We start from the raw sequence: 12069 nt of genomic DNA, 5'->3' as shown, positions 1-12069 counted from the left end.
TATAGAGTGAAATACACAGATCTTAAGTGTGTTTTGACATAATACATAGCCATGTAACCAACATGCAAATCAAGAACATTTCAAATGAGATGATTTTCTTTTTGTAATAGTGTTATTGTTTTGTAAATGATACTCATGCTAAAGTGTTCATGGAAGTTCAAAGAAAAGAGTAAAACTTTCTTGAAACCCTAGCACTTGTAGATGGATCTGAGGTTAATGTCCTTCCAGACAGTACTTTGTGGAGAATACAGACACACACACACACACACACCCCCTTCCTGAATAGGTGACTGGAGCTCCCCAGCACTGCTCTCACCACCTGCACAAGGAGGCGGGTAACAGAGGAATCAGGATGGATGCTGTAGGGTTAGACCTGGCTTCCAGTCCTAGCTCCACCATTTTTCTAGCCATGGGACCTTGGGCAAGTGATTTTCTTTGAGCCTCAGTTTCCTTGTCTATGAAAAGGCTATAATGATAGGACCTGTTTTTTTTGGGTTGAGGCAAGGACTCAGTGAGGTCCACAGGTATGGTAATAGGTGGTAGCTGTTGCTTTGAGGAGTAGCCTTCCATCTTAAGGATGCGATGTATGTATTTAACTGAGTCCTGAATGAAGTGCCTTTAGGTTACTTCCAGCCATAGATGTGATGGACACTGTTGTCCTCATGGGTCTTCCTGGAGTTAGGATCACTCCTGGGTTTCCAGGGCCCTTCCTCCCTTGCCCCTTTGCCCCACCCAGGCTTCTTACCTGTCCTGAAGAAGGCCGGGTTCCGTGCTGGGATTGGATGGGCATTGCCCTGGGTAGTGGCTCCTCTGATACCTAGGATAGCCTCATCCTGCCAGAAGTGGCCCCTAGCCCTTCCCAGCCCCTAATGTGTGCCCTTGCACTTGCTTCCAGGAGCTGGACATGTCCCCTGGGGACCCCAAGTGGCTGGACGTGATTGAGCGTGACCTGCACCGGCAGTTTCCTTTCCACGAGATGTTTGTGTCCCGGGGGGGCCATGGGTGAGCAGGCTGGGCCTTGTGAACTGGGAAGTGGCTCCAAGCCCTGTCCCTTAGGGGACAGAGGAAGCAAAATGAATCTGGGTGTCTCAGGGGCCTAGAATGTGGGTGCCCAAATCTCCACTATTTAGCGTTTGCCTTGTATGGTTCCCATCTAATGAGTCCTCTTAATGTCTCCTTCTGCCTCCAGGGCAACTTGTATCATTTACTCCCCAGAGTGCTTGAGCTTGCCCAGCCTGGCCCTCTTCTGGCAACAGGTTTGGGTTGGAGAGAAAGAGGGTTAGGGTTGAGTGGGTGGAGAGTCAGGTGGCAAGCAGGAGGAGAGAGATGTGAAGGGTAAGGGGACCAAGATGGACAACCGGGACAAAGCCGGCCCAAAGCTGGCAGGGCTATGCCTGGCTGAGGGGCCACACCTACCACATGAGAGTGCACTGTCAGCCCCCAGCACGCCCTTGCCTTGTATCCAGCAGCCTGCCCTGGCCTGGCCCCCAGCTTTCTCTTTGAGCCTCTATCCTCACTGTCAAATGGGGACCCTGTCTGCCTCCTCCAGTCATGTGAGAATGTGCTACAGCGAGAGACTGACCCCTCACGAGCAGGTCACCTCCCTTCTCAAGGGAAGTACAGATGCCGAGACAAGCCTGGTCCAATGGGGCACAGGCAAGGGCAGTGAGTGGAAAAGTCACACTTGTCATCCCTACTCCACTCGTTCTCTGCACAGCCAGCAGGACCTATTCCGGGTGCTGAAGGCCTACACGCTGTATCGGCCCGAGGAGGGCTACTGCCAGGCCCAAGCGCCCATTGCCGCCGTTCTGCTCATGCACATGCCTGCTGAGGTATCACCAGGCCCCTTGGTGGGTAGGGGGGTGATCGGGCAGGGAATGACCAGCAGCAAGGCCTCACGTGCCTCTCTCACCCACAGCAAGCCTTCTGGTGCCTCGTGCAGATCTGTGAGAAGTACCTGCCTGGCTACTATAGTGAGAAACTAGTGAGTGCTGCTTGGCTCAGGACCTGCACAAGGCTGGACGCCCTCTGGAGCCTCTCCAGGCCCTCCCCTCCACGGCCACTCCTGCCCTAGCCTTCTGTGGCTTCCAGGCTAAAGTCCCAAGGTCTTCTAGGCTCAGGTCCCCCTGGCTCCCGCATCACTAGTTCCACACTGTCCTCCATCTGCGCCTCCAGCTCCTGGCCGCAGGGGCAGGATCGCAGTTCCTCCAGTGCACAAAGTTCCTTCCTGCCTCAAGGCCTTGGCATAGGCTCTTTCCTCTGCCCGGAACCTCTTCTTCCCCCTCCTCTACCTCCTTACCCTGACAACCCCACCTTCGCCTCAGTTTTCAGCCCTCAGGGAGCTGTCCTTGACCACTGGCAAGAGGGGGTCCCTCCAGCACATGCTTGCCCGGTGTTCCTGTTCCTGCCGTGTTCAGGACACTTAGCCCCATCCTCCCGCCCCCAAAAGTCTCTTTGCTCATGTGACTTATGTCTGTCTTTCCTATTTCACTGTAACCTCCACACGGGGGACCACTGTGTCTGCTTTGCTCTTTTGTCATGGTATCCCCAGCATCCAGCAGAGGCCAGGCACCCTGCAGGCAGTCAGCAAACTCCTGAGGAGCGATGCGTGCCTGCTTGGTGTGGGAGCTTGAGGTGGTCCCTCTGTGCAGGTCATGGCCTCTGTGCCCCCAGGAGGCCATCCAGGGGTGGTCTCTCTCTGGTGGTCACGCCCTCTATGTCCCCCAGGAGGCCATCCAGCTGGATGGGGAGATCCTCTTCTCACTGCTGCAGAAGGTGTCACCCGTGGCCCACAAGCACCTCAGCCGGCAGAAGATTGACCCACTGCTGTACATGACAGAGTGGTTCATGTGTGTCTTTGCCCGCACCCTGCCCTGGAGCTCTGTGCTGCGCGTCTGGGACATGTTCTTTTGTGAAGGTACTGGGCTAGGCTGGGGGAGCACCCACAGGGAGGCTGTATTTCCAGAGAAACCCTCTAAAGGCCCCTTTGCATTCATCCTTGTAGGTGTCAAGATCATCTTCCGAGTGGGGCTGGTGCTGCTGAAGCATGCGCTTGGCTCTCCCGAGAAGCTTAAAGCCTGCCAGGGCCAGTACGAGACCATCGAGCGGCTGCGGAGCCTCAGCCCCAAGATCATGCAGGAGGCTTTCCTGGTCCAGGAGGTGCGACCCACCCCTTGCCCTCATCACCCACCAGGAGAGAGGGAGGAGGCCCTCTTGGGGAGGACTGGTAACCCTCTGCCCTGGAGGGTGGGTCACCTGTGCCAGGCCTTGTACTCAGCAGCCCCAGGATGATGTGGATGGACCACATCCTCCTGTCTGAACAAGGAGAGTGGGGCACAGGCTTGCAGGGCCCTCCCCACTAAGTGAGTGGTTGTCTCGGTTTTCTGAATGATGGGAATGAAGAAGAGGAAACTGTGATCCCTAACGCCCCTTCTTCCTCCCTGGCACCACATTCACAGCATCGGGTTTATTTTTTCTTTGTGATCTTTTGTCTCTCAGGGGCTGTAATGAGGTAACAGCTGTAGCCAGCTTCTCTGTGTTGATGCAAGGGCTGGGCCAGGGGTAGGGCTGACACCACTGTGTGGGGCAGAAACAGAAGAGCAATAGCACATTTTTGTACCTGCTTCTCAGAACAGCTGCTGAGGGCTGTGGCATTATCCCCATCTTCCACATGAGGAAGTGGAAGTCACTGAGTCAGTCACAAAGCCATTCCCCAAAAGCCCCCAGCCAGAAGGTGGGAGAGCAGAATCTGAGCCTAGGCAGCAGTGATGGGATCATGTGGGCAGAAAACAGGTTTTGCCCTGTCCAAGCCCTTCCCCTTCTGCCCTGTAGTTCAGCAAGTGGAATCAGGAATTCTGCGCAGCTCTCTCCTCTGAAGCAGTGGCCTCCCCTGGCATGCAGCTCTGGGACTGTGGCAACTGCAGGGACCAGACCCCCATCCTTTCTGGGGTTAGCCTTTAGTGGCTAGGGCTGAGGGATGCTGTTGGAGGGCAGGGGCCCAGACTGGGAGGCAGAGGGAGGTCCTTCTCCTCATGCCCACCTGCCCCTTGTTGCCCCACAGGTGGTGGAGTTGCCTGTGACAGAGCGCCAAATTGAGCGTGAGCACCTCATCCAGTTGCGGCGCTGGCAGGAGACTCGGGGCGAGCTGCAATGCTGTTCCTCGCCCCGGCTGCATGGTGCCAAGGCCATCCTGGAGGCAGAGCCAGGCCTCCGGCTGGCCCTGCAAACTTCACCGTCCATTCGCCTGCCCCTAGACGCCCCTGTCCCTGATTCCAGAGCCAAGCCCAAGCTGCCCAAGCAGGTCCAGAAGGAGCAAAAGGAGCAGCGGAAGCGGGCGAAGGCAAGTGGGCAGCTGGACCAGCCCCCAGCCACAGGCCAAGCCGAGGTGGCAGCTGCTGCAGGAGATGCATGCCCCTCACAGGACATGGCCCTGAAGGACCCGGTCCCCCAGAACTCAGCCCACCACTGCTCCCAGGACAGTCTGACGTCCCAGGAGAGTGAGGACACCTACTTGTAACCCTGGGCTCAGACCTCTGGGGCGGGGTCTCCACATATGTACAATGGTTCACAGACTGACACTCTAGGGCCTGCCCATCCTCTGAGGGCCCGACTGCCTGGCTGCTGGGCCTGGATGGGGTCTGACTGGTTCATCACAGACTCTGCCAGAGGCTCCTTATTTATTTTCTCCAGAGTGGAGCTCAGGCCAGCCCAGCTAGGGCAGGCAGAAGTGAGGGCCAAGTAGGTGGGTCCTCATTTGTCCTCCTCCTTCTGGAGAGATGCTCCCCAGGGCTGGGACGCTGGTGTGAGGAGAGGGTGGGGTGAAGGGTGGGGTGTTCTTTGTGTAAAATAGGAACATGGTTTTGTACAGAAATAAACAGACTTGTGTAGAGAGCTGGTGTTCAACTAGGGACCAGAAGGGGGTGCCACCCTTGGGGCCCAGCATTCTTCTTCATGCCCTACAGAGCCCCCCATCCTTGGCCTTGGTATACCTGGCCCCTAGCCTGGCACCAGAGCCTGTCTGAGCACATTTGCCAAAGGGGATGCCAAGTCCAGGGCCACCCCTGTTCCTGGCCCTCAGTCTCCCACCCCATCCTCTCAGCCCCATGTCTACCATCTTCCATGGATGAGAGGCACCAGGGTAGGATCCCAGGGCTGGGGCAGAGCAGGGCCTGCTCTCCAGGCCTTGGTCCCTACCCATTACCTTAAGGAGGTGGCTTCAGGGTCTTCCTCCTCCAAGACCTGGCCTGGATGCCACATCAGGCCCCAGTGAGGTTCTGAGTGCTCACTTTGGGTCAGGTGTTGGTGCCAGGGGTAGGGGTCCATGAATGCTCTCGTGCTCAGCCCAGGCCTCTGTCGGAGGTAGAGGGATGAGGGGAGAAGTTGGCCTCCTTGATAAAGTGCTACCTCCTATTGACTGGAGTCCTGATGGCACAGTGGTTAACAGCTACGGCTACTAACTGAAAGGCTGGCAGTTCGAACCCACCAGCCGCTCCTTGGAAACCCTATGGGGCAGTTCTACTCTGTCATGTAGGGTTGCTATGAGTCGGAATCGATTCGACGGCAATGGGTTTGTTTGTTTTTTTTCCCTATTGACAGAACACGTGCCACGAGCCAGGCTGGTTGTGTCACCTGATTGTGCCTGATCAGCTACTCCTCAGCCCAGCCTTTATTCTCTATCCCAGCCTGTTATTATCCCCATTTTACAGATGATGAAGGGGAGGATCTCAGTGGGAAAGGAACCATCCCCTGTAGAAGAAATGGAGCCAGATTTGCACCCAGGGCTCCTCAGCTGTCTTTCCTGACCTGGGTCCCAGGGTGAGCTGACTCTGCCATTGAGGGTCCAGGCAGGCGCAGCAGTCATAGCCTAGTGAGGGCGAGGACAGGGTGTCCCTGGGAGAGGCCCCCCTTCTGCTGAGGAAGCAGCTTTTCCAGTCAAACAATAGCGGCTGTTCCTGGCAGTCACCAGGCTGGGCCTGGCTGTGGGAGGAGGGGGCGGGAAAGCCTCCCTGGGAGCTTGCAGGCATAGTAGGGCCTGGGACCCAGAACGTCTTGTCCTCATGCAGCCAGGGGTACTGAGGCCCAGGGAGGCCAGCTGTTGCACAAACCTATCTGCCTCCCACCCCTCACCCCTGTGGTTTTCCACCCAGTCTGCACCTGCATGGATGAGAAGGGTGGCTTCCCAGCCTTTGAGCAACACCCTGCCCCCAACCCTCCAGGGGCCGGCCAGGATGTGGTGCTGCAGTGTCCACAGGAACCAGTGAGTGGAGAGTTCAGGACTTAGCTTGCGTCTGTCTGCCCACAGAGAGGCTCCAGAGAAAACAGGAGGCCTGCTGCGGCACACTTTCCCTTACTTGGTTCCAAGTCTCTTTAGGACTGATTCTCAAGACCGCTGAGATCTGCAGCCTGAGGACACTCAGGCCAGACCCGGTCCACAGCATGGTTGGCCTTGCCACAGGCCGGTGTAGGCAGGCTGATGGCTGCTCAACCTTGGGGTCTTCTTAGACCTGAAGAGGCTGGAGCAGAACCCAGTCTTCAACTTGAAATGAACCCAGGTTTGCCCTCACAAGCCTCAGGTCTTTGGTGGCTGCCATCACTGGGAGCCTCCTTGGGCGTGAAGCAAGTTTGGATGTGCTCACGGCAGCTGAGTTCTGCTATTGGCTGCAGGCTTTAGGAGGCCTGAAATATAGTACGCAGTGAGCTTCGGCACACGGGCTTGCCCTCTTGGGCCTGATCCCTGAAGTCTGAGCCCTGGATATTTCTGGACCAAGCACTTCTGGGCTTGGTTAGTCTTGCGTGATTTCAAGCCTCAGATCTGGGCCACCTTCAGCCCCCTACCTCATGGCATGTTAGACAGAGGTGGCTGGGGCTCTCCCTTTCTATGTGACCCTGGTGGGGAGCCTTTACTCTGAAAGTTAGGTGAGAGGAACAGGTGTGGGAACCACGCAGGCCGACCCAGGCTTCCCCTTGTCAGCCCATTCGCTGGGTTCACCAAGCAGGGAGGGGTATGTATGCATCAATACTTACCCTAGGCAGCCCTTGCTGGGGGACGAGGACTTTTGTCAGCCCCACGCCAGCCAGCTCTAGCGGCCCTGCCCCCTGCCAACCGGTGAGAGGAAGGAGGGAGAAAAGCGCCCCGACAGTTTTTGGAGGAAGCCAATCACAGGGTCGCCGGGGCTGCACATCGGACCATTACCCCTCCATGCCCCAGGTGGTCGGGGACAGCGCTCTGGTTCCAGCTCCGAGCCCCGGTTCGCCTCGCAGGCCTTCCGAGCGTCAGTGACCTCAGTCATGACCTCAATCATAAGACCCACGTAGGGGCCCAAAGGGCAGAGGCGATCTTATTCGTTCCAGACGCTTCTGACCCCCAGCACTGCTACAGTCCTGCGAAAGGGCGGAGCCCCAGGGGGGCGCGGCAAGGGCGGGGCGTGGAGGACGCAGCGGGGGTGGGGTCAGCCAGCGATCCAAGAGTTACTGCCAAAGGGGCGGAGCCAGCCGAGGTCCTGAAGGAGCGAGGTGAAGTGCTGGTGCCCGGGGGAGGCGTGGCCACCCCGGATAGGCAGCGCGGCCAGCAGGGCGTGGCCGTCGGGGAGCGGGACGGGGCGGGACGAGGCATGGCGGGGCGGGGCTGGAAGGGTCAGCGGCTTAGCAGGCGGCGCGGACGCGTCCACGCAGCTGCTCCTTTAAGCCTCCGTACCGCCCCGCGGTCTTGCCTCCCGCGCGGCCTTGGTCTGTTTGGCGGCGGGGTCGGCTCCGCGCGGGTCGGGATGGAGCTGCACATCCTAGAACACCGGGTGCGGGTCCTGAGCCTCGCCCGCCCCGGGCTTTGGCTCTACACCCACCCGCTCATCAAGCTGCTCTTCCTGCCCCGCCGCAGTCGGTGCGCTGCTGGGTTCGGGGGTTCAGATGGGGTTGGGGGCTCTGCTGTCGCTCCCGGCCAGGGCTGGGGGGCTAAGGGGCGCCGCGGGGCAGGCGGGAGTGGGTGGTGAGGACGCTCCTCCTCCGGCCGCCTTCTGGCCTAAGCCTATCCTCCACGGGACCGCCGCCTATCCGGCACCGCGAGGCCCCTGTACCAGGGCCAGTCGGGGCGCAAACAGCCTAGAGTGAGCAATGTTTAACTCCAAGTGGTGTCAGACGGGTGGATTCCTTCCTGGCGACTGCGGGGAGCTTCCAAGCGCCTCGCGTCAGGTCAGAGGGCCCGGCCTGGGGACCCAGGGCCCAAAGACCTCGGCGCTGACTCCTGGCATGGGGAAGGAGGAGTGCGTGAAGAAGCCTGGGCGGGGGTCCAGGGAGGTCGAGAGGCGGAAAACAATTTGCGATCTGGGAGATGGCGCCCACACTCCGCTGTCCCGGGAAGGAGACTGAGGCCGGACGGGAGCACGGGTCCTAGACCACCCGACGGACAGGAAGGCGTCGGCGTGATGTCTGTCTGTCCAAGGCGGATGGAGCGCAGGGAGCTCTCCACCCTAGGCTGAAGGTATCCGTCCCCCAACCAGGTGCAAGTTCTTCAGCCTCACGGAGACCCCGGAGGATTACACGCTCATGGTGGACGAGGAGGGCTTCAAAGGTGGGGACCGGGCTGGGACGTAGGAGCACGGGAAGGGACTCATCACGCGGGGGTCCAGTGCCCCAAGAGCTACGTCCCTGAAGGCAGATGGATCTGGGTTCGAATGTGGACCCACTATTCAACTGGCTGTGTGCCCTTGAGCAAGTCCCCTCTCCGAGCCTGGTTGCTGTTGTGTAAAATGGTTGTGGTTGTGGTTCTGATCTGTCAAGGTCCTATGACAGCTTTATACATGGGGCTGTGTGTGAGGGAGTTCCTGCAGCTGCTATAAACCCCTAGCCCTTACTACCCCTGGTCTTCTCTCTGATGTTGGCCACACCCTCCCTCCCTGGCCTGGGAACTCCCGGAATAGGAGAGTTGGGGAAAGAATGCAGGAGCGGCCAGCCCTCCAGGGCGGGGTCCTAGGGGGCCTCCTGGCTGTGCTGGGTGATCAGCAGCCACCCAGGCCTGGCCCCTGCCCTGGACTGGATGCCAGCCTGTTCCCTCGCTGGGCCGTGGAGCTGACGTCTGGCTCCCATTCCTGCCAGCCTGGCCCATCCTCCAGGCCTGGAATGTCACGCCAGCCAACTGGCAGTTGGCCCATCCACTCCCAACTGCTGGGCTTCAGGCCTTAGTTTCCCTGTTTGTACTACAGGAAAGTCGGGGCCGGCCAGGGGAAAGGGCATCCCCAGCCAACCTGATATGCTGGCGCCCCCTGGTGGTCCTAAGTGGTGTAAAGCCTCTGTTAACCCTCAGAACATCCTTTCGGATGGGTATACCGTTATCCCATTTTACAGATGAGGAAACAGGCTCAGAAGTTAAGTCACTTGTCCCAGGTTACACATTAAGTAAATGGTGAAATTGGGATTTGAGCCCAGGTCTGTCTGGGATGCTTCAGTCCCTAGCAGGCCAGCCTCTAAAGTGCTTCTCAGTCCTTGCATATGTGCAAATCTCAAGAGAAAAAGCTAGGGTGGGATGGGGGTCAGCCTCATTCTCCAGACCTGCCCGTACCTTGACAGGGCCCTCCAGGTATGGACAAGGAAACTAAGGCTCAGAGAGGGACAGGAGCCAGCTCTGTGGACCCTGACTGGGCATGTGCCCCTACCCACAGAGCTGCCGCCATCCGAGTACCTGCAAGTGGCTGAGGCCACATGGCTGGTGCTGAACGTCTCATCCCACAGCGGTGCAGCCACGGCAGTGCAGGCTGCTGGGGTCACCAAGATCGCTCGCTCGGTCATCACGCCACTGGCCGAGCACCATGTGTCGGTGCTGATGCTGTCCACTTACCAGACGGACTTCATCCTAGTGAGTATCTGCAGGCGCTGGTGCAGGGCAGGGTGGGCCTGAGTGCCTGGGGACCCACATGATGTGCTATCTCCCTGTGGCCAGGTGCGGGAGCAGGACCTATCTGTGGTGATCCACACGCTGTCCCAGGAGTTCGACATTTACCGTGAGGTGGGCGGGGAGCCTGTGCCCGTTGCCAGGGATGAGTCCAGCAACGGCTTTCCCCGTGCCCAGCATGGTGAGGGCTGCCCCCTGACACTCAACCTCGGGCAGGGGATCGTCTCCCACTGGGGCCTCTTCTCCTTCCCTTGTGTGGGTGGGTCTCTGGGCCCCAAGAACCCAGGCCAGTTCCTGGAGAGCATGACCCTATGCTTGGTCCAGGCTCCTCCCGCACTGGCCACTAGGGAGCGCCTCAGCCCATGGTTGCCTGTCCCTCCCGAGCAGGGCCCAGCCCAACGGTGCATCCTGTTCAGAGCCCTCAAAATCGCTTCTGTGTCCTCACGTTGGACCCCGAGACGTTGCCAGCCATCGCCACCACGCTCATAGATGTCCTCTTCTACTCGCACAGGTGGGCCTCTTGTTTGCTGTCCCCTATGTTCCGTCCCACCATCTTCTGCCTGTCCGTATGTTCTGCAACTCCATGCCCTGTTTTGGGTTCCTGGAAGTCCCTGACACCCACATAACCTCCACTGATGTTCGGGGAAGGTCCCAGACCCTGTGTCTGGAGTCCTCTCCAACTGTGTCAGCAGAGCCACTCCAGACCCCTGCCCTAGTCAGGCCCTCTCATCCCTGGGATCCTATGTCTTTGGCATAACAGATGGCGCCCCATCTGCACAATCAGGAATTTAGGGCCTTGGACAGGGGAGCAAAGTGTTCCGGAGATGGAGGGTCTACCCTGGGCTGCCTGGTACCAGCCCCTGCCCCAGGGTTAGGAGGCTGATGGGAGGAGATGGATGTGGGTTGGGTGCCTGCCTGGCAGAGTCCCTGAACATTCTATCCCTCCCTAGTGCCCCCAAGGAGGCAGCCCCTGTCAGTCCTGAACCCAACTCCATCCCGTTCTTTGCCTTCTCCCTCATTGAGGGCTACATCTCCATCGTCATGGATGCCGAGACACAGAAAAAGTATGTGACCCCCCAACTTGGGAGGGCCACATAACCATAAGCCAGCCCCAGGGAGGGTGGAGGCAGCATCAGACTTGGAGGCCCCCCGGCTGCGTGCCCCAGGGGCTCTCTGTGGGCAGGCAGGCAGGGTGCCCTACCCACCACCCCCTGCTTCCCCAGGTTCCCCAGCGACCTGCTGCTGACCAGCTCCTCGGGGGAGCTATGGAGGATGGTGCGCATCGGTGGACAGCCGCTGGGCTTTGGTGAGGGCCGCTCTTGTGTGCTGGGGGCTGGGGAGGGCCTGTGGGGGGGCAGATGACTCACCTGTCCCCTTCCTCAACCTTCAGACGAGTGTGGGATTGTGGCCCAGATCGCGGGTCCCCTGGCTGCAGCTGACATTTCTGCATATTATATCAGCACTTTCAACTTTGACCATGCTCTGGTGAGCACCCTGGGCTGGGGTGGGAGCTCCTGGAGGGAGACTGGGGCCCAGAAGTGTGGGGGGGACAGGAAGTAGTCCCAGCTGGGTCAGGAAGTTGGGGCAGCCCTAGCCGGCCTCAGCCCTGACCCTGCCCACCTGTCCGCAGGTACCCGAGGATGGTATTAACAGCGTCATCGAGGTGCTCCAGCGACGTCAGGAGGCCCTGAGCTCCTGAGCTCCATGGGGACATGTTTGCGACTTAACCCTCAGGCCTCTGGGGGCTTCTCTAAGCTATCTCCTCAAGCTCTGGGACGATACCCCATTCCTGGTGGGGGACCCCTCGTTCCACTATCTATATGTAAGCTGCTTATGGGCACCGGCTCTCATGTGAACACACGTGTGCACCCACACACAGAGTGGGCAGGCACTGGCCTGACTGCGTGTCTGCCCACGCAGGGGAACATGGTGCTCGGGGGTTCCATCTGGATGCCCCCAACCCGTCACTCTCTGCGCGGCCTCGGTGTTTGCACAGTTCCTGCCTGAGGCCCGAGCCACCCCCCTCAGCCTCCTGGGTCACTGTGCTTCTGGACAGGGCCCCTGATCTCCGTTCTGCCTCTGGCTGGGTGGTCTTGCCTGCCAGGCAAGTTCTAACACTGCCACCCTCCTGGGGCCTCTAAGAAAAGTATTTTTGCATCTCTCTCTTTCTTTTTTATTGACTTATTAAT

General features: G+C 59.1%; 2 protein-coding genes across 3 annotated transcripts in view; both read left to right on the top strand.

Moving 5' to 3' along the window:
• Nucleotides 1-4873, top strand: part of TBC1D10A (TBC1 domain family member 10A) — a 34052-nt gene extending 29179 nt beyond the window's left edge. Inside the window, exons 4-9 of one of the 2 annotated variants that reach the window (XM_004378932.3) lie at nt 896-1002; nt 1718-1832; nt 1919-1984; nt 2728-2917; nt 3005-3159; nt 4061-4873. In XM_004378932.3, the coding sequence (XP_004378989.1) occupies nt 896-1002; nt 1718-1832; nt 1919-1984; nt 2728-2917; nt 3005-3159; nt 4061-4516 (1089 nt within the window). In that variant the 3' untranslated portion in view covers nt 4517-4873. The remainder of the gene's footprint in view (nt 1-895; nt 1003-1717; nt 1833-1918; nt 1985-2727; nt 2918-3004; nt 3160-4060) is intronic. The other variant, XM_023733697.1, reaches the window with a different exon arrangement.
• A 2851-nt stretch (nt 4874-7724) lies between these two features.
• On the top strand, nt 7725-11589 carry CASTOR1 (cytosolic arginine sensor for mTORC1 subunit 1). The gene is made up of 9 exons (XM_004378930.1): nt 7725-7876; nt 8493-8563; nt 9651-9844; nt 9929-10061; nt 10268-10391; nt 10831-10944; nt 11104-11186; nt 11271-11365; nt 11511-11589. The coding sequence occupies exons 1-9, from the start codon at nt 7764-7766 to the stop codon at nt 11577-11579; spliced, it is 996 nt and encodes a 331-aa protein (XP_004378987.1). The 5' UTR covers nt 7725-7763; the 3' UTR covers nt 11580-11589.
• The last annotated feature ends 480 nt before the right edge of the window (nt 11590-12069 follow it).

The sequence above is a fragment of the Trichechus manatus genome, unplaced genomic scaffold, assembly GCF_000243295.1.
Source record: "Trichechus manatus latirostris isolate Lorelei unplaced genomic scaffold, TriManLat1.0 scaffold00061, whole genome shotgun sequence".
Lineage (NCBI taxonomy): Eukaryota > Metazoa > Chordata > Mammalia > Sirenia > Trichechidae > Trichechus > Trichechus manatus.
This window is presented reverse-complemented; position numbering and strand designations above follow the sequence as displayed.

Coding starts and splice junctions, on each gene's coding strand:
- CASTOR1 (XM_004378930.1), top strand. CDS start 7,764: ATGGAGCTGCACATCCTAGAACACCGGGTGCGGGTCCTGAGCCTCGCC. Junction 8,564..9,650: donor GGACGAGGAGGGCTTCAAAG/GTGGGGACCGGG, acceptor CCCTACCCACAG/AGCTGCCGCCATCCGAGTAC. Junction 11,187..11,270: donor TGGACAGCCGCTGGGCTTTG/GTGAGGGCCGCT, acceptor CTCAACCTTCAG/ACGAGTGTGGGATTGTGGCC.